Source organism: Haliotis cracherodii, unplaced genomic scaffold, assembly GCF_022045235.1.
Source record: "Haliotis cracherodii isolate W230 unplaced genomic scaffold, xgHalCrac1.p SCAF_6, whole genome shotgun sequence".
NCBI lineage: Eukaryota > Metazoa > Mollusca > Gastropoda > Lepetellida > Haliotidae > Haliotis > Haliotis cracherodii.
In genome coordinates this window covers 70,278,818-70,300,712 of record NW_027266319.1, presented here as the reverse complement: position 1 = coordinate 70,300,712, position 21,895 = coordinate 70,278,818, and the positions used below count along the sequence as shown (strand labels likewise).

Genomic DNA, 21,895 nt, shown 5'->3' with positions numbered 1-21,895 from the left:
GTAATCTGAACCAAAAACCTAATCGGGGAGGGCAACTTTGGTAAGGATGTTTTAGATTATGAGCACAAGAAAAAGATTTTCAACAAGCTGGCTGATGTGAAAATATGAGAGTGATGGTTCAGATTGGTTGGTTCTGTGGTTCCTGTGTGACTACAGGTGAAAAGGGTGTGTTTGGGTAAGATGTTTTCTGTTTACTGGGAAGAAGTTTCCACTGTGATCCCTCGCTATTGTGCTCTTCGATAAAGCGCTACCTCGGTTACTACGCGCGGTAACGCATGGCTCCCAAAATTTATGTACACTTTTAATACTAAGAGTTTTACACAGACATAATTGTATTGTTGTTCGTTGTTCATTTGCACATAACGCTTCTAATTGCATAATCAACCGTTTGTTGCTGAATGAAGTTCTAATAATCTGTTTGAAAACATTCGCGGCAAGTCCCGGAAATACGATTGTTCAACTAGTTAACTTTTCACACTATACATCCTTTGATCTTAGAAGCGCATGCATGCAATAAAAGAGAACCACAAGCGAAGTTTATATTCTTAATTAGTGGGCAATCCAATTTGAGGCGACACTGTCACACAAATGTAGTTGCTGTTACAACACGGCGGTCATTCAATTCGTAATCGCGCTTTCGTAACATCGTTTTTGTTTTTTTTCCGTAGTTATAACAAGCGATTTCATTGGATTAAAATTTGTTTCTAATGATGCTTTCTTGCCGAAAATCTGCTACAAGCTTCGTGATTGGTTATTTTGAGCACGTGACCTCAGGCAGCCAATCAAATTATAGCTGTGATACCAAGCTCTAGTTTGATAAATTTCAGAAGTTGGCGAAAGATTTTTTTGTTAAATCGTGTTATTCTGAACGTTTTAAGCAGGAAATCACGATATATATTTAAAATATGGAACTTCGTGAATGTATCGTGCTAGGTTACGAGCTGTGACAAAGATTTTTCATGCATATATTTTTGCATTAAACGTTGTGTCCGAGGCGACGAAAGCCGAGATGTCATTTGACTTACATTACACGCGATCGCACGTAACGATAGAAATAATAACTTAGATGTAAGTTTGATTACTTTTAGATATATTTTTGTTGATTTTATTTATCAGTTTGTATTATATATTTAAAGATTTGCTTAAAACGTCTTTATTTTGCTCTTTGACATGTTCGATGCGGACCCGTTGTCGAAATGTGTGTCCGAGAATTTTAATTTCAATAACATCGCGGGAAATAGTGAATAATTTTTTAATTTATAGATAAAAAATGATAAATTGAAATGGAATACGTATTTCAGACATTGTGAAATGTGACAGATTTAATAAATGAATGATATTACAGGTAGATCTAGGTCCATAAAAATATATACTATTTTGACGTGACGTGAGATAAACACATATTGATGATTTGAGATTTGCCGAGCGCGCTCCCCCGCCTCGGCCTCGGTTAAACGGCTCATCGTCTATAACGCCCACCAATTATTTGGACCCCATTGGTAGCGTTGTAGCGAGGGACCACTGTATTAGATTTTGAGAATAGAAGAGATAAGCCAATTAGTATAAGTCAGGGTAAGGTACCTCCCCACAATAGCCTTGGTTGGACCTGTACCACACTCAATATGCTACCTTCTTGTAGATATCCCAGAGGGCTTTAAACAGCTTCTTGTCCAAGACCCGGAATATCTGGAAATGGAGCACATAGAGACCACAGGCCCCCACAAATCTGTACCGCTGATCTATCTCGTTCACCTCACCTAAACAACACAGAATAACCTTCATGAGACATGTAGCATCATTTAATTGTTTACATCCACATCTATATTAGAGGGCTCCTCACAGGGCTCCACTGGTTTCAGTGATGATGACCACATAATTTGATTTGAAAAACTTACAACCAATAACAAAATAATGATTTAATTTAATCCTGACGCCAAAGGTAAAACCCGATCACGTCTCTGTGGGCCAATACTGGCCTAATGCATCACATGCAATGTTTCATGAATTTATGTGTTCAGTGTTCATGATAATGAATATATGAACATATTGTACATTTTGAACTGTCAACTTGTAACCACATGTATTTGTCATCTAGCCGCGAGGTAAGGGTTTTTATGCAGCTGTTTTACTGTACAAATCATCAGGCGAGTGTAAATTTGAGGCCATGCTTCTGCAGTGCTACAACCACTTTGCACAAAAGCAAATGTGCGAAGTGCATCAAATCACTTGAGCACCTTGATTTAAAACATGAAAAGATTTGCAAAATATCTGTCGACGCCCAGTTAGCAGTACTCATGCTTTGCAAATCCTTCAGTCGACTGAAATCTGCATGTTGAAACAATATTGTTTACAAACTGGATGTCTCCTTCGAATTTGATTGGACTATGCATGGACTCATTAGTCCAGCTAAAATGTAAATCGGAATTCCAGCCAAGTTCAGCAAGGAAGGAAACTGTCAACGCCCTTGCCTCTGGAAGTGGCATTTCAGACATTTCATCTATAAATACTTCAAAAATAAGAATGATGCATAACTAAAATATTTCAACAGGAATACAATATGACTTTTCACACACATGTCATAGGGCTGCATGTATTGTTTTACATATATGTATTACATTTGTAAATGGTGTACATCAGTGTCCTTATTTTACTGTGAACATCAAGTCTCAAAGATCATGAAGATTGTCCTACCCATCCTGCTCTCAAGCTCCATGACATAATCCCGGATGTTGACGGCAAACTCCTCTGCAAATGCACTGTTCTTGGAGACGTTGACACGGTGGTCATCAAACACCTGCTCCACACAGTTCTACACAGAAAACAACATGTCATACCTGCTCCACACAGTTCTACACAGAAAACAACATGTCACACCTGCTCCACACAGCTCTACACAGAAAACAACATGTCACACCTGCTCCACACAGTTCTACACAGAAAACAACATGTCACACCTGCTCCACACAGTTTTACACAGAAAACAACATGTCATATCTGCTCCACACAGTTCTACACAGAAAACAACACGTCACACCTGCTCCACACAGTTCTACACAGAAAACAACATGTCACACCTGCTCCACACAGTTTTACACAGAAAACAACATGTCATACCTGCTCCACACAGTTCTACACAGAAAACAATATGTCATATCTGCTCCACAGAGTTCTACACAGAAAACAACATGTCATACCTGCTCCACACAGTTCTACACAGAAAACAACATGTCACACCTGCTCCACACAGCTCTACACAGAAAACAACATGTCATACCTGCTCTACACAGCTCTACACAGAAAACAACATGTCATACCTGCTCCATACAGTTCTACACAGAAAACAACATGTCATACCTGCTCCACACAATGTACACAGAAAACAACATGTCATATCTGCTCTACACAGTTCTACACAGAAAACAACATGTCATACCTGCTCCACACAGTTCTACACAGAAAACAACACTTCATACCTGCTCCACACAGTTCTACACAGAAAACCACATGTCATACCTGCTCCACACAATGTACACAGAAAACAACATGTCATATCTGCTTCACACAGTTCTACACAGAAAACAACATGTCATACCTGCTCCACACAGTTGTACACAGAAAACAACATGTCACACCTGCTCCACACAGTTCTACACAGAAAACAACATGTCACACCTGCTCCACACAGTTCTACACAGAAAACAACATGTCATATCTGCTCCACACAGTTCTACACAGAAAATAACATGTCATACCTGCTCCACACAGTTGTACACAGAAAATAACATGTCATACCTGCTCCACACAGTTGTACACAGAAAATAACATGTCATATCTGCTCCACACAGTTGTACACAGAAAATAACATGTCATACCTGCTCCACACAATGTACACAGAAAACAACATGTCATATCTGCTCCACACAGTTCTACACAGAAAATAACATGTCATATCTGCTCCACACAGTTCTACACAGAAATCAACATGTCATACCTGCTCCACACAGTTCTACACAGAAAACAGACATTTTTAAACTTATCCTATCTGACACTGCATTTCAACCACTGCAACGGTTCGGTTTGGTGCACCGAGAACCGGTACTTGTCCTCTGGATTCGATCTTCGATCTAAAATGTCTAGATTTTAATTCGGTTCATGAGGTGCCCAGCCTAGAGACTGACCCACTGAGTTAGTGGAGGGTGAGAGAGGGAAAGTATCCCTTGTTGTCAAAATATGCCAAACAGTGCCTTGGCACACCTGCCACAAGTGTGGCTAGTGAGAGGGTCTTTTCAACAGCCCGGGATGTTGTGACTGCTCAGAGGGTTTCCCTCTGTAGGGACAATGTGGACATGCTTGTGTTTTTATCCAAAAACATGATCATCCCTGATGACCTGATGCACTGTTCAATAAAAAAGTTAAAGTAAATACACGTTTTGTTACTTATTTATGCATATTATACATGAATCATTGTATATTATTAGACTAATGAATTGAATCGAAAATAATCGAATAGAATGGAAATAATCAAGCATTGAACCGAATCGAAGTATTGGTGAACCGTTGCAGCCCTACAAGGAATGTTGCTTTTGGAAGTCCAATGCTGTTTTCGCGTCTCACTACCTTCCTGTCATTCAAGTCACAGATGTACAAGGGCTCCACAACTTCGGTCCGTTGGAATTGGCACAACAACTGTCCTACCCCAGTTCACGCAGATAATAAACTGTTATACTTTGTAATACTTGCAGGTTCCAATTGAATATACAGAATATATCATTGAACATTTACGTTGACTTATGTGTTTTCTAATGTCGATTTTCCCACATCAAGTCCCTTTTAGAGGCTGGGTTAGCTCATCTGTATAGACTTCATGAAGTCACCATTAGGTGTGGCCAATCCCCCCCAAAAATAATAGAAAAAAACCCACAAAAGATCTTTATTCCGCTCTCCTCTGCCTCAGGTATCTGTGATGTAGGGTTTTGGTGTGTAGGTCCATTGCTATGGAATATTGTCGATCGTTCCTCTTCTCGTTTTGGTTTGCTTCATAAACTTGAATGTGTTTGATAGCCATGACGAAGCGTTAAAATAGTTACCATGGTCCGTGGGAGATAGTTGCTGTGTTTTGTTTGAAGAATCAATGCCCTTCCAGAATAGGTTTTAATTCGTCTGCCATTTTTGCTTATGCGTTTACAGCTATGCAGTTCTATATGTACAATGACATACAGGAAAAAAAATTTGGCATGTATACCCGATCTCATGGTGTTTCGTTTGAGTAACGTATCGGGATCATTAACACCGGTTGATTGTGTTTTTTCTCCCGCTCTTTTAGACGCTAGACAATTATCAAAATTCTAAAACAAATTCAAAATTACACTGTCTAGCAGTGGGATAAAATGCAAAGTGTGAGATAGGATAAGTTTAAAAATTTGGAAATTTAGTATAAATATTATATTTATAAACTTATACTATCTCACACGCGATAGGCCCACCCAACCATCCCCGCATCTCATTTACTCTAGCCTTATAGGCTCTGTGAAAGAGAATGTATTGGTAGAGGCACACACATGCTCAGTTCAAGCAGGCACGGCATGCATGAAAGGCACGTTAATGGCCTAGGTTTTGGACGTAACCAGGGGGGCTTGGGTGGCTATTTTTATTTTCAGAAGCTGGAAACATGATTCAAGCACGGTCCCACATAGGATCAGAGAAGAAGGGAGAAATGTAAAGTGTGAGATAGGATAAGTATATAAATATACAATTTATACTAAAATTTCCAAATATGTCCTGTTGATCAGTCACTGACACAAGATGGCTTCAGTGTTGAACATTGTTCTAATTTATCAAAAGCTAACAACAAAGACAGTCATACTTGAAACGATCAACCTAGAAAATAGTTCTGAAATGTAGCAGTACTACTGAAAGACCCTTTGTTCAGTTACTACCTGGAAAATGAAGCCATCGAGAAGTCTGCCTTCAAGCATCATCATGAGTTTCTCAAATGGCCGCAGCTTCTCATCAGTTGTGTTAAACTTGGCGGGATTGTGACGAACAGATTTCACCATTCTGAAACAACAGAAGTAATAAATGGCAAAATAGACAGAAACAAGAAACCAGTGTTATCACTATTCCCTGCCATGACGCACATTAGAATTTTGTTTGTTCATATAGTAGTGAACATAAACTATGAAAAGAGTGCCATTAAGCCTTACACTGCTTTATATCACTGGAAACTATGATTGCATGTGAAATAAATACACACAAAAGGCATCTTCTCCGGAAAACATAATTCAGTCTTGATAAGTATCTCTCAGACAAGCTAACTTCAGAGGTTTCTGTGGCAGACACTATGCACCAAATAAAATATCCTGGATCAAGGGCTGTAACTCAGAAAAAAAATGAATTTACAAAACTTTTGTACTCATTCGAGATCATCAGTCAATAACTCAATAAGAAATATCAACCATTAATTCAACTTGGCCGGAGAAAAGTGTTCCTAGTTCCTTGTATATATCAGTGAATGTTGCAGGCATGGTGAGTTATTTCTATATCACTAGGGTAAAACCAGCACCCAAACAACTCACCTCTTGTAGAGTGTCAAGTGATCCTTGAGACTTGCATGGTTCTCGATGATCTCATCCAGCGTGATGAGGATGCCCAGCATGTCAGCCAGGTGGGCAAACACAACCTACAGGAGACCACATACATCAGTAGGGCAAACACAACCTGCAGGAGACAACACACATCAGTAGGGCAAACACAACCTACAGTACACCACATACATCAGTAGGGCAAACACAACCTACAGCACACCACATACATCTGTAGGGCAAACACAACCTACAGCACACCACATACATCTGTAGGGCAAACAAAACCTACAGTACACCCCATACATCAGTAGGGCAAACACAACCTACAGTACACCACATACATCAGTAGGGCAAACACAACCTACAGCACACCACATACATCAGTAGGGCAAACACAACCTGCAGGAGACCACATATATCAGTAGGGCAAACACAACATACAGCACACCACATACATCTGTAGGGCAAACACAACCTGCAGTACACCACATACATCTGTAGGGCAAACACAACCTACAAGAGACCACATACATCAGTAGGGCAAACACAACATACAGTACACCACATACATCTGTAGGGCAAACACAACCTGCAGTACACCACATACATCTGTAGGGCAAACACAACCTACAAGAGACCACATACATCTGTAGGGCAAACACAACCTGCAGTACACCACATACATCAGTAGGGCAATCACAACATACAGGAGACCACATACATCAGTAGGGCAAACACAACCTGCAGTACACCACATACACCAGTAGGGCAAACACAACCTACAAGAGACCACATACATCAGTAGGGCAAACACAACCTGCAGTACACCACATACACCAGTAGGGCAAACACAACCTACAAGAGACCACATACATCTGTAGGGCAAACACAACCTACAGCACACCACACACATCAGTAGGGCAAACACAACCTGCAGCACACCACATACATCAGTAGGGCAAACACAACCTACAGTACACCACATACATCTGTAGGGCAAACACAACCTACAGCACACCACATACATCTGTACGACAAACACAACCTACAGCACACCACATACATCAGTATGGCAAACACAACCTGCAGTACACCACATACACCAGTAGGGCAAACACAACCTACAAGAGACCACATACATCAGTAGGGCAAACACAACCTGCAGTACACCACATACACCAGTAGGGCAAACACAACCTACAAGAGACCACATACATCTGTAGGGCAAACACAACCTGCAGTACACCACATACATCAGTAGGGCAATCACAACATACAGGAGACCACATACATCAGTAGGGCAAACACAACCTGCAGCACACCACATACATCAGTAGGGCAAACACAACCTACAGCACATCACACACATCTGTAGGGCAAACACAACCTACAGCACACCACATACATCAGTATGGCAAACACAACCTACAGCACACCACATACATCAGTAGGGCAAACACAACCTACAGGAGACCACATACATCAGTAGGGCAAACACAACCTGCAGCACACCACATATATCAGTAGGGCAAACACAACCTACAGGAGACCACATACATCAGTAGGGCAAACACAACCTACAGGAGACCACATACATCAGTAGGGCAAACACAACCTACAAGAGACCACATACATCAGTAGGGCAAACACAACCTACAGGAGACCACATACATCAGTAGGGCAAACACAACCTACAGGAGACCACATACACCAGTAGGGCAAACACAACATACAAGAGACCACATACATCAGTAGGGCAAACACAACCTACAGGTGACCACATACACCAGTAGGGCAAACACAACCTACAGGAGACCACATACATCAGTAGGGCAACAAACCTACAGGAGACCACATACATCAGTAGGGCAAACACAACCTACAGGAGACCACATACATCAGTAGGGCAAACACAACCTGCAGCACACTGCATACATCAGTAGGGCAAACAGAACCTACAGGAGACCACATACATCAGTAGGGCAAACAGAAGCTACAACACACCACATACATCTGTAGGGCAAACACAACCTACAGCACACCACATACATCAGTAGGGCAAACACAACCTACAGGAGACCACATACATCAGTAGGGCAAACAGAAGCTACAGCACACCACATACATCTGTAGGGCAAACACAACCTGCAGCACACCACATACATCAGTAGGGCAAACACAACCTACAGGAGACCACATACATCAGTAGGGCAAACACAACCTACAGCACACCACATACATCAGTAGGGCAAACACAACCTACAGCACACCACATACACTTGTAGGGCAAACACAACATACAGGAGACCACATACATCAGTAGGGCAAACACAACCTACAGGAGACCACATACATCAGTAGGGCAAACACAACATACAGGAGACCACATACATCTGTAGGGCAAACACAACCTGCAGCACACCACATACATCTGTAGGGCAAACACAACCTGCAGTACACCATAAACATCTGTAGGGCAAACACAACCTACGGGAGACCACATACATCAGTAGGGCAAACACAACCTACAAGAGACCACATACATCAGTAGGGCAAACACAACCTACAGGAGACCACATACACCAGTAGGGCAAACACAACCTACAGGAGACCACATACATCAGTAGGGCAAACACAACCTACAGGAGACCACATACATCAGTAGGGCAAACACAACCTACAAGAGACCACATACATCAGTAGGGCAAACACAACCTGCAGCACACTGCATACATCAGTAGGGCAAACACAACCTACAGGAGACCACATACACCAGTAGGGCAAACACAACCTACAGGAGACCACATACATCAGTAGGGCAAACACAACCTACAGGAGACCACATACATCAGTAGGGCAAACACAACCTACAGGAGACCACATACATCAGTAGGGCAAACACAACCTGCAGCACACTGCATACATCAGTAGGGCAAACACAACCTACAGGAGACCACATACATCAGTAGGGCAAACAGAAGCTACAGCACACCACATACATCAGTAGGGCAAACACAACCTACAGCACACCACATACATCAGTAGGGCAAACACAACCTACAGGAGACCACATACATCAGTAGGGCAAACAGAAGCTACAGCACACCACATACATCAGTAGGGCAAACAGAAGCTACAGCACACCACATACATCTGTAGGGCAAACACAACCTACAGCACACCACATACATCAGTAGGGCAAACACAACCTACAGCACACCACATACACTTGTAGGGCAAACACAACATACAGGAGACCACATACATCAGTAGGGCAAACACAACCTACAGGAGACCACATACATCAGTAGGGCAAACACAACATACAGGAGACCACATACATCTGTAGGGCAAACACAACCTGCAGCACACCACATACATCTGTAGGGCAAACACAACCTGCAGTACACCACAAACATCTGTAGGGCAAACACAACCTACGGGAGACCACATACATCAGTAGGGCAAACACAACATACAGGAGACCACATACATCTGTAGGGCAAACACAACCTGCAGTACACCACATACATCAGTAGGGCAAACACAACCTGCAGTACACCACAAACATCTGTAGGGCAAACACAACCTACGGGAGACCACATACATCAGTAGGGCAAACACAACATACAGGAGACCACATACATCAGTATGGCAAACACAACCTACAGCACACCACACACATCAGTAGGGCAAACACAACCTGCAGCACACCACATACATCAGTAGGGCAAACACAACCTACAGCACACCACACACATCAGTAGGGCAAACACAACATACAAGAGACCACATACATCAGTAGGGCAAACACAACCTACAGCACATCACATACATCAGTAGGGCAAACACAACATACAAGAGACCACATACATCTGTAGGGCAAAGACAATCTGCAGGAGACCACATACATCAGTAGGGCAATACAACCTACAGCACACCACATACACCAGTAGGGCAAACACAACCTACAGGAGACCACATACATCAGTAGGGCAAACAAAACCTACAGCACACCACATACATCAGAAGGGCAAACACAACCTACAGGAGACCACATACATCTGTAGGGCAAAGACAATCTGCAGGATAACCACATACATCAGTAGGGCAATACAACCTACAGCACACCACATACACCAGTAGGGCAAACACAACCTGCAGGAGACCACATACATCAGTAGGGCAAACAAAACCTACAGGAGACCACATACATCAGTAGGGCCTTATTAACCTGTCAATCAATGGCTCAATGACTAGTATTCTTTCCTTATTTACCTGTCAATCAATGGCTCAATGACTAGTATTCTTTCCTTATTTACCTGTCAATCAATGGCTCAATGACTAGTATTCTTTCCTTATTTACCTGTCAATCAATGGCTCAATGACCAGTATTCTTTCCTTATTTACCTGTCAATCAATGGCTCAATGACTAGTATTCTTTCCTTATTTACCTGTCAATCAATGGCTCAATGACTAGTATTCTTGCCTTATTAACCTGTCAATCAATTGCTCAATGACTAGTATTTCATCCTCATTTACCTGTCAATCAATGGCTCAATGACTAGTATTTCATCCTCATTTACCTGTCAATCAATGGCTCAATGACTAGTATTTCATCCTCATTTACCTGTCAATCAATGGCTCAATGACCAGTATTCTTTCCTTATTTACCTGTCAATCAATGGCTCAATGACCAGTATTCTTTCCTTATTTACCTGTCAATCAATGGCTCAATGACCAGTATTCTTTCCTTATTTACCTGTCAATCAATGGCTCAATGACTAGTATTCTTTCCTTATTTACCTGTCAATCAATGGCTCAATGACCAGTATTCTTTCGTTATTTACCTGTCAATCAATGGCTCAATGACCAGTATTCTTTCCTTATTTACCTGTCAATCAATGGCTCAATGACTAGTATTCTTTCCTTATTTACCTGTCAATCAATGGCTCAATGACTAGTATTCTTTCCTTATTTACCTGTCTCTCAATGGCTCAATGACCAGTATTCTTTCCTTATTTACCTGTCAATCAATGGCTCAATGACCAGTATTCTTTCCTTATTTACCTGTCAATCAATGGCTCAATGACTAGTATTCTTTCCTTATTTACCTGTCAATTAATGGCTCAATGACCAGTATTCTTTCCTCATTTACCTGTCAATCAATGGCTCAATGACTAGTATTTCATCCTCATTTACCTGTCAATCAATGGCTCAATGACTAGTATTCTTTCCTTATTTACCTGTCAATCAATGGCTCAATGACCAGTATTCTTTCCTTATTTACCTGTCAATCAATGGCTCAATGACCAGTGTTCTTTCCTTATTTACCTGTCAATCAATGGCTCAATGACTAGTATTCTTTCCTTATTTACCTGTCAATCAATGGCTCAATGACCAGTATTTTTTCCTTATTTACCTGTCAATCAATGGCTCAATGACCAGTATTCTTTCCTTATTTACCTGTCAATCAATGGCTCAATGACTAGTATTTCATCCTCATTTACCTGTCAATCAATGGCTCAATGACTAGTATTTCATCCTCATTTACCTGTCAATCAATGGCTCAATGACTAGTATTTCATCCTCATTTACCTGTCAATCAATGGCTCAATGACTAGTATTCTTTCCCCATTTACCTGAAAGTGGACATCAGTCACATCTATCAGTTTCGGCCCACTCCTGTAAGAAACAAGGGATGTATTGACTACAGAAACCGATAGTACATGTACATTAACACTGGAGCCTTTCCTGACAGATGTACAGATTGTAACTAATGCATTAATGAAGCAGCATTAAACTCTTCATGGCAGAAAACACTATTGAACTTGTCACAGCAGCTTGTATCATATATTGTATTGTGCAAGCAGATGAGAGACTTTCCAAATTATTTCCATTGAAATACAGGAAATTATAGAGAAATTTTAAATTTAAAAAATTAAAAATATGAAAGGACAATAGTAGACCATGTGGTAATTGCTCATGTATAGTTTCATGCACAATATTCATTAGTTTGAGAGTTATGCCTCAGAATAGAACCAAGAGTTGTTTTAATTGATTTTGGACCATGCAAACTAGCACAGATTTACCTAAGATTCTAAACTAAAGTGCCTTTAGCAGGTAAATTGGGAACAAATGGTGATATTGTAACAAATGTTATATTATGGATAACACTTTCTGAGTAAAGTACAGATTCTTGTGCTTTTTGGGGTTGTGTCCCGTAAGTATGAGAATTTGTACTTTACTCAGAAAGTGTTATCCCAAAATAACATTTGTTACACTTGACCACTTTCTAAATGACATTGTGTGTTCAAATTGTGATATTGTTCAAAATTTGATTATTTTAATGTTCTTAATATTAAAAACGCTCAGGAATTGGTAATGTATACTGTCCTTTGCTGCAGACTAGGGGCCTGATCTCACCAACACTATGAGTATGGCTATGTGAGGTCATGTGTATCACCTGGTATTGCTGTAGAGGCTGGCAAACTGCTGGACCACATTCTTGACCACTTCATACGAACGTGTTACAAAACAGTGCAGCTCCTGCAGTGACATGAACAAACATGTTACAAACCTACTCCAGCCTCAGAGTCAGAACAAACATGTTACAAACCTACTCCAGCCTCAGAGTCAGAACAAACATGTTACAAACCTACTCCAGCCTCAGAGTCCGAACAAACATGTTACAAACCTACTCCAGCCTCAGAGTCAGAACAAACATGTTACAAACCTACTCCAGCCTCAGAGTCAGAACAAACATGTTACAAACCTACTCCAGCCTCAGAGTCCGAACAAACATGTTACAAACCTACTCCAGCCTCAGAGTCAGAACAAACATGTTACAAACCTACTCCAGCCTCAGAGTCCGAACAAACATGTTACAAACCTACTCCAGCCTCAGAGTCCGAACAAACATGTTACAAACCTACTCCAGCCTCAGAGTCCGAACAAACATGTTACAAACCTACTCCAGCCTCAGAGTCCGAACAAACATGTTACAAACCTACTCCAGCCTCAGAGTCCGAACAAACATGTTACAAACCTACTCCAGCCTCAGAGTCAGAACAAACATGTTACAAACCTACTCCAGCCTCAGAGTCAGAACAAACATGTTACAAACCTACTCCAGCCTCAGAGTCAGAACAAACATGTTACAAACCTACTCCAGCCTCAGAGTCAGAACAAACATGTTACAAACCTACTCCAGCCTCAGAGTCCGAACAAACATGTTACAAACCTACTCCAGCCTCAGAGTCCGAACAAACATGTTACAAACCTACTCCAGCCTCAGAGTCCAAACAAACATGTTACAAACCTACTCCAGCCTCAGAGTCCGAACAAACATGTTACAAACCTACTCCAGCCTCAGAGTCAGAACAAACATGTTACAAACCTACTCCAGCCTCAGAGTCCGAACAAACATGTTACAAACCTACTCCAGCCTCAGAGTCCGAACAAACATGTTACAAACCTACTCCAGCCTCAGAGTCCGAACAAACATGTTACAAACCTACTCCAGCCTCAGAGTCAGAACAAACATGTTACAAACCTACTCCAGCCTCAGAGTCAGAACAAACATGTACCACAACACAATCAACTTGACCAAGATGACAGCTGAAGTGGAAAGAAATATTTCATCTTCAAATACAATCAGATTACATTGGCTTGTACTCTTGTACATAAAGGCAGAGATTGTACAAATCAACCTGGTGTTACATGTATCCGTCACATACATGGACAATTTGTGTCCATACATGAAACCTGTGAGTGAGTTTGGTTTTATGCCGCTTTTAGCAATATTCCAGCAATATCACGGCGGGGGACACCAGAAATGGGCTTCACACATTGTACCCATGTCGGGATTCGAACCCGGGTCCTCGGCGTGACGAGCGAATGTTTTAACCACTAGGCTACCCGACCGCCCCCATGAAACCTGTGAAGATTCAGGCTAGAATAGGTCTTCAGCATACCCATGCTTGCCATAAAAGGCGACTTTGCTTGCATAAGTGGCGACTAACGGGATCAGACGGTCAGGCTTGCTGACTTGGATGATGCTTGTCATCATATCCCAATGGCGTGGTCTGGATGACACAATCCAGGAGTATGGACCACACAATCTAGGAGTATGGACCACACAATCCAGGAGTCTGGACCACACAATCCAGGAGTATGGACTACACAATCCAGGAGTATGGACCACACAATCCAGGAGTATGGACCACACAATCCAGGAGTATGGACTACACAATCCAGGAGTATGGACCACACAATCCAGGAGTCTGGACCACACAATCTAGGAGTATGGACCACACAATCCAAGAGAATGGACCACACATTCCAGGAGTATGGACTACACAATCCAGGAGTATGGACCACACAATCCAGGAGTATGGACCACACAATCCAGGAGTCTGGACCACACAATCCAGGAGTATGGACTACACAATCCAGGAGTATGGACCACACAATCCAGGAGTCTGGACCACACAATCTAGGAGTATGGACCACACAATCCAAGAGAATGGACCACACAATCCAGGAGTATGGACTACACAATCCAGGAGTATGGACCACAATCCAGGAGTATGGACTACACAATCCAGGAGTATGGACCACACAATCCAGGAGTATGGACCACACAATCCAGGAGTATGGAATACACAATCCAGGAGTATGGACCACACAATCCAGGAGTATGGACCACACAATCCAGGAGTATGGACTACACAATCCAGGAGTATGGACCACACAATCCAGGAGTCTGGACCACACAATCCAGGAGTATGGACTACACAATCCAGGAGTATGGACCACACAATCCAGGAGTATGGACCACACAATCCAGGAGTATGGACCACACAATCCAGGAGTATGGACCACACAATCCAGGACCATGGACCACACAATCCAGGAGTATGGACCACACAATCCAGGAGTATGGACCACACAATCCAGGAGTATGGACCACACAATCCAGGAGTATGGACCACACAATCCAGGAGTCTGGACCACACAATCCAGGACTATGGACGACACAATCAAGGAGTCTGGACCACACAATCCAGGAATCTATAGGGATGTAGCAATACAAGGTATCACATGATATGATACGTATCTCGATACAGAAGCCAAGATACCATACGGTCATGCGTATCTCGATACAGAAGCCAAAATACCATACGGTCATACGTATCTCGATACAGAAGCCAAGATACCATACGGTCATACGTATCTCGATACAGAAGCCAAGATACCATACCGCCATACGTATCTCGATACAGAAGCCAAGATACCATACGGTCATAGGTATCTCGATACAGAAGCCAAGACACCATACGGTCATGCGTATCTCGATACAGAAGCCAAGATACCATACGGTCATGCGTATCTCGATACAAAAGCCAAGATACCATACCGCCATAGGTATCTCGATACAGAAGCCAAGATACCATACCGCCATAGGTATCTCGATACAGAAGCCAAGATACCATACGGTCATACGTATCTCGATACAGAAGCCAAGATACCATACGGTCATGCGTATCTCGATACAGAAGCCAAGATACCATACGGTCATACGTATCTCGATACAGAAGCCAAGATACCATACGGTCATACGTATCTCGATACAGAAGCCAAGATACCATACAGTCATGCGTATCTCGATACAGAAGCCAAGATACCATACGGTCATGCGTATCTCGATACAGAAGCCAAGATACCATACCGTCATACGTATCTCGATACAGAAGCCAAGATACCATACGGTCATACGTATCTCGATACAGAAGCCAAGATACCATACGGTCATACGTATCTCGATACAAAAGCCAAGATACCATACCGCCATAGGTATCTCGATACAGAAGCCAAGATACCATACGGTCATACGTATCTCGATACAGAAGCCAAGATACCATACCGCCATAGGTATCTCGATACAGAAGCCAAGATACCATACGGTCATACGTATCTCGATACAGAAGCCAAGATACCATACCGCCATACGTATCTCGATACAGAAGCCAAGATACCATACGGTCATACGTATCTCAATACTGCATATACAACATTTTGTGAGGAAAACCCAGTCATCTGACTGAGAAAAGAGTCCATAGACTCACTCACAAAGGTAAAGAAGGACAATTGACTCATACCCATCAACATGACATGGGTTGCTGAAGACCAATTCTCACCATTATTACTGAAATAATGGAACATTGACATATTTCAGATGCACGACTCAATGTGATGCGGTGGTATTCTGTATTGTACATGAAAACAACCAGCAACTCTACCTGAAGCAATGGGATGACCTTCCCCATCTGCACCTGCGCGTCTCCATCTTCTAGGCCTGTCTCAGGTTCTGCAAGTTACAACAATGTCCACAGCTCTACAAACATGCTGGTCAAGCACACAGACACTATAAAATATTATCCTACAATGCTTATGTTTATGTTTCTACGAGACGTTTAGAAAAGAACTTGGGACAAACTACGTACCTGAAAACTACTGTTACTCTATTCACTACACATATTGGCTAGTAGATTCTATTCGCTGCGCATATTGGCTAGTAGATTCTATTCACTGCACATATTGGCTAGTAGATTCTATTCACTACACATATTGGTTAGTAGATTCAATTCACTGCACATATTGGCTCGTAGATTCTATTCACTTGACATATGGGCTAGTAGCTTCTATTCACTGCAGATATTGACTTGTAGATTCCATTCTCTGCAGATATTGGCTAGTAGATTCTATTCACTGCAGATATTCCCTAGTAGATTCTATTCACTTGACATATGGGCTAGTAGCTTCTATTCACTACAGATATTGGCTAGTAGATTCTATTCACTGCAGCAGATATTGGCTAGTAGATTCTATTCACTGCAGATATTGGCTAGTAGATTCTATTCACTGCAGATATTCACTAGTAGATTCTATTCACTGCAGATATTCCCTAGTAGATTCTATTCACTGCAGATATTCCCTAGTAGATTCTATTCACTACAGATATTCACTAGTAGATTCTATTCACTGCAGATATTGGCTAGTAGATTCTATTCACTGCAGATATTCGCTAGTAGAATCTATTTACTGCAGATATTGGCTAGGAGATTCTATTCACTTGACAGATGGGCTAGTAGCTTCTATTCACTGCAGATATTCGCTAGTAGATTCTACTCACTACACATATTGGCTAGTATCTATTTTCAATTAATGTCAATCACTGATCCCAACAATTATCTCATAATAATGTTGCGCAAGAAATCTGTCAACTCTGTTCAAGTTTGGATTAGTCACAACGCGACACATCAAGTATATTGCATATCATCACTTCCTCAAGTGTATTATCCAGTGTATTGTTTCATGATAAATACCCTGCTGTCTAGCATTGTTTAGGACATAGCATCAACATCCCTGTTCCTCCATCAGCAACTTCCCACAGAATCTCTCTCTCTCACCAGTGTATTGTGATTGGACACCTATTGTTAGCATCGTGTCATTTGAACTGGACTCAAATGAATAAACAAAAGCTAATGGTGACAAGGTATATATGACAACAGAATGGATATTATTTATCCACCGTTGAATGGTCCTGCTGCTGACAAGGTATATATGACAACAGAATGGATATATCCACTGTTGAATGGTCCTGCTAATTCTCACCTCCTTCCCCATAGAACAACAAGGCATTAAAGAACTTGGTCTCTGCTTCGTGTTTCAAGGTGTCCATTTCAGAACACAAGGAAGCTAGAACTGTGATGATCTTGTTGAAGATCTTGTTGTCTGTTCTAATCAGCTGAAGCAAGCTGGTTTGTTCGTATGGCAGAAACTGAAAACACATGAACCAGAGTGATGACGGAAGTTCAAATGATCAATAAAGAGTGCAGCTGTGGAAGTACTGATCTACACATCTGTAGCCCTGGTATGTGTAAGCTGTGCCCCACTCAGTCTACAACCTGCCCCTTAATTAATATTTTAAGTACAGTCGAACTTCACTTATCCGGACACTTACATTTTCTCAAATATTGTCCAAATGTTTGGATATCTGAATCCTTTGTCAGCTGTCTCACCTACCCAAATTCTATTAAGGCAAAAAAACTCTTACATAATGTATAAGATTAGACGGGAATCACACGCAGTAAAAAACTACATTGTTTCCCTTCAGTGAATTCAGGTAAACAAATGGGTGAGAACAATCTTGGTCAATAAAAATCCTATATTTGTGATAAAACATTACTAGACACAGTGATTTACCATTTAAATTGCATTTCCCGTCCCGCTAGACATTGTCTTATATGCAAGGATTAAGATTACTGTGTGTATTTTCTCGTAGTAAACTAAGCTGGAAATAGTAATCAGCTCTACACACAATTTCTACCAATCTCCCTGTTTGTGGTTGGAATTGGATGGAAGTTCTGTTAGTATAGATTCAAGCAATAAGATAAAGACTATTCTCATTGAAGCATGTTAAGTTTACAGTCAAAAAGTTACTGGAATCCGGCTTAGGTGTGTGGTTAAATCATGATCAGTGATAACCTTGTAGCTAATCCAGTCATTTTCATCTTGTCTAGGATATTGTTATTACAACATTTCTTGCTTGAACTACTCTGGAGAGTAGGAGTAGGAGAGATGATCCCATACACAAGTATGTGTATATACCATACCTGGAGAGCTATAGGGTCAAGTGTCATGTCCCAGGAATCACCTATTGAGTCGTCCAAAGCATCTTCAATATCCTTTAGCTGTGAGGCATAGTCCTCAAGAAAATTACCATATTTCTTCAGCTGTAATTCTCCAACTATTTCTGAAAAGATACACGTAGATAAATATGATAAGAAACTGCAGCCTAAGGTTTAGGAGGTTTAGAATAATTAGAGCCTCTTGTGAAAGGTTGAAATGTTAAGTTGGTTAAAGTGTACATAAGAGTAGAAGTACAACCACACTAGAGAAAAACAATTGTTAAAACTTTTTATAAAACACACGTCAGCACTGCAGTTTAACCAAGTGAAGCCTTGAACACTAATTGGCCCTTGTGTCACAGATCGTGCATGCCTCTTCAACCCTAAGGGTCAATTGTGTTAGGGTAGGTTCCCCCCAACTGTATCCTTAGCCCTTGGGTCCCTTTTCTGATGAGGCAGACTTTTTCTACCATTAGGTACCCCTGACAATCATACAACCCTTTATGACCCTTTGGGTTGTAAATTTTTATCAAGTTTTAAGTTAGGCGGCGAGAAATGGCTATCCCATATGTGCATCAAGGTAAACAATCGGGAGGTGATGACTTGATAAACAAGCACTAATTATTAATGATAGTGCCCCTTGTGAAGTGTTGGCAAATTGGATAAACTCATCAGCCCAGCTTAGTCTGAAGCTGGCAAGGTGAGTTTCTATCCTCAACTGTACCGGTAATTGCAAGTAGGCCTAATACAAAATCTGCACCAGACACATTATGCAGTGATCTTACTGATAATGACAAGACGCTGTGTCAGGGTCAACAAATACTCAACTTGCCAGGTCACACACTAAAACAAAATAATTCAAACACCATTTCTGTCAATTCAAAAATGACCTTAGAGTTGAATAATTTTTTTATTTGAAGTTTACACGATATACGGCTTTTCCATTGGAGGAGAGGTCGGTCACATGACCGCGAATTTGACGTTCATAAGTGTATGAACGTCACAATTTGACGTTCATACATTTTTCACAAGACCGTGTTCTTGAAATGATGTAACACTGACGGACTACTTCCACATTCCTGGGGAAACCCCTGGGAATTCCCTAGCACGAAAACATGCATAAGCGTTCTTTCTGATCATTTAGAACCTTTATTCTTGGTCTCAGCGTTCCAGTATACTTTGAGAAATGTCAGAGAGCGTGACTGCATGATTGTTCACGAATATCCTCGCTACGGCCCATCCTAATGAACAAACGAAGAAATGCACATCCAAACTATCGTAGTATCGACTTGATCCGTGCCTAGGCTGACATTGACCGTTGTCCAGCAATCTATGAATTTACCTTACTGTCTGTTTGACGCATCTTTATTCACCATTCAATAATCGGCAAGTTGATCAATGATGACTAACACATGTAACCGCCAAAGGTTCATCAACAACTTCGGAAATCTCTCCCGTCATGTTTATTGTGTCGGCCATTTTGACGTCTTGTACTTGATGTAAATGTATTAGGACGCCCTGTCATTGTGACTGACTTACTGAGGTAGTTCTTTACAGACCTTCCTCATCTAATGAGGATATGATTTGAACACATGTGCTGCGTAAGATGTTTCTGGAGAGCAAGTTGTGCATCCATACGCCCATGTAACCTCTCTTTTTGAGGAACTATTTTACTCTGCGATATAGCTGGTTGTTGTATGGCTGTCAGTGTAAACATGAAGTCACACGTACTAAATAAAATTGTGTTTAGATCTAGGCCTGAATCTTTTGAGGTAAGAAATTGTGATAAAAGATTTATAAGAATTGACCTTCACTTTATGCGAGTTCATTGGAGTATGAACCTTCATAGAGTGAGGGCCAAACATTGTATGAACGTCGTCGCAAGCGAACATAACAAGACAACTCTCCCATTCACCAACTTTCATATACCGCAACAATAATTCTGCCGTTTTCAACTGAAATCTCCTTAGAAAAGAACTTTCAAAGTTTGCCACCTGGTTACTAATAGTGTCATTGTCCTTACTTAAAGATCCATCATCAAATTTGTCAAACTCCCAGTCGGCTGTAGTTGTTCCAGGGGCTGCCATTTTCGCCGGCACGCCTCCTTCTAACTCCTCGTGTTGCTAAATAAAAAATTGCTAATCTGGGCTGCAGGATCTGAAAAGACAAGTATGTGACCGTTATATGCATCACATTACTGAAATGTCATATCTGCATTTACATGTACGGGTGTATAAGAGTCTGTAACATGTCAAACTACTCGCCTTTTCACAAACCGGAAGTGGTATAAGTATCATGTGATGTTTTGTCACGTGATCAACCCTTAAAATCCGAACCATGCGCATTTAACCGGGCCTACACCGGAGAATTCAACAAGCAACGCGTCAATGACTTAATATTATGTTATAGGTCTACGGACTTAGCGAAGATGTTGATTGAAGCGGGATGGTGCAAGTCGAGTTTTGAGTTGGTTGTCAACCTGTGTCAAAGAAACAACACCAGCACTTTATGACGTGCATTTGCTCAAAGAGTGTTCCCTACATCCCCACTTTCCTCGCATGTATAACAAACACTGAACGTGTAAAGGACAATACTTCGCAAGCCAGCGCTAAAGAC

General features: G+C 41.4%; 1 protein-coding gene across 3 annotated transcripts in view; it reads right to left on the bottom strand.

Annotated features, from left to right (window-relative positions):
• Nucleotides 1–21,513, bottom strand: part of LOC139444857 (WASH complex subunit 4-like) — a 74,680-nt gene extending 53,167 nt beyond the window's left edge. For all 3 annotated transcript variants that reach the window (XM_071225846.1, XM_071225848.1, XM_071225847.1), the window contains exons 1-10: nt 21,303–21,513; nt 19,265–19,404; nt 18,264–18,429; nt 16,889–16,956; nt 13,051–13,133; nt 12,227–12,269; nt 6,576–6,679; nt 5,937–6,057; nt 2,692–2,809; nt 1,630–1,757 (exon numbers count right to left, since the gene is read on the bottom strand). In XM_071225846.1, the coding sequence (XP_071081947.1) occupies nt 1,630–1,757; nt 2,692–2,809; nt 5,937–6,057; nt 6,576–6,679; nt 12,227–12,269; nt 13,051–13,133; nt 16,889–16,956; nt 18,264–18,429; nt 19,265–19,404; nt 21,303–21,366 (1,035 nt within the window). In that variant the 5' untranslated portion in view covers nt 21,367–21,513. The remainder of the gene's footprint in view (nt 1–1,629; nt 1,758–2,691; nt 2,810–5,936; nt 6,058–6,575; nt 6,680–12,226; nt 12,270–13,050; nt 13,134–16,888; nt 16,957–18,263; nt 18,430–19,264; nt 19,405–21,302) is intronic.
• Nucleotides 21,514–21,895: the final 382 nt, after the last annotated feature.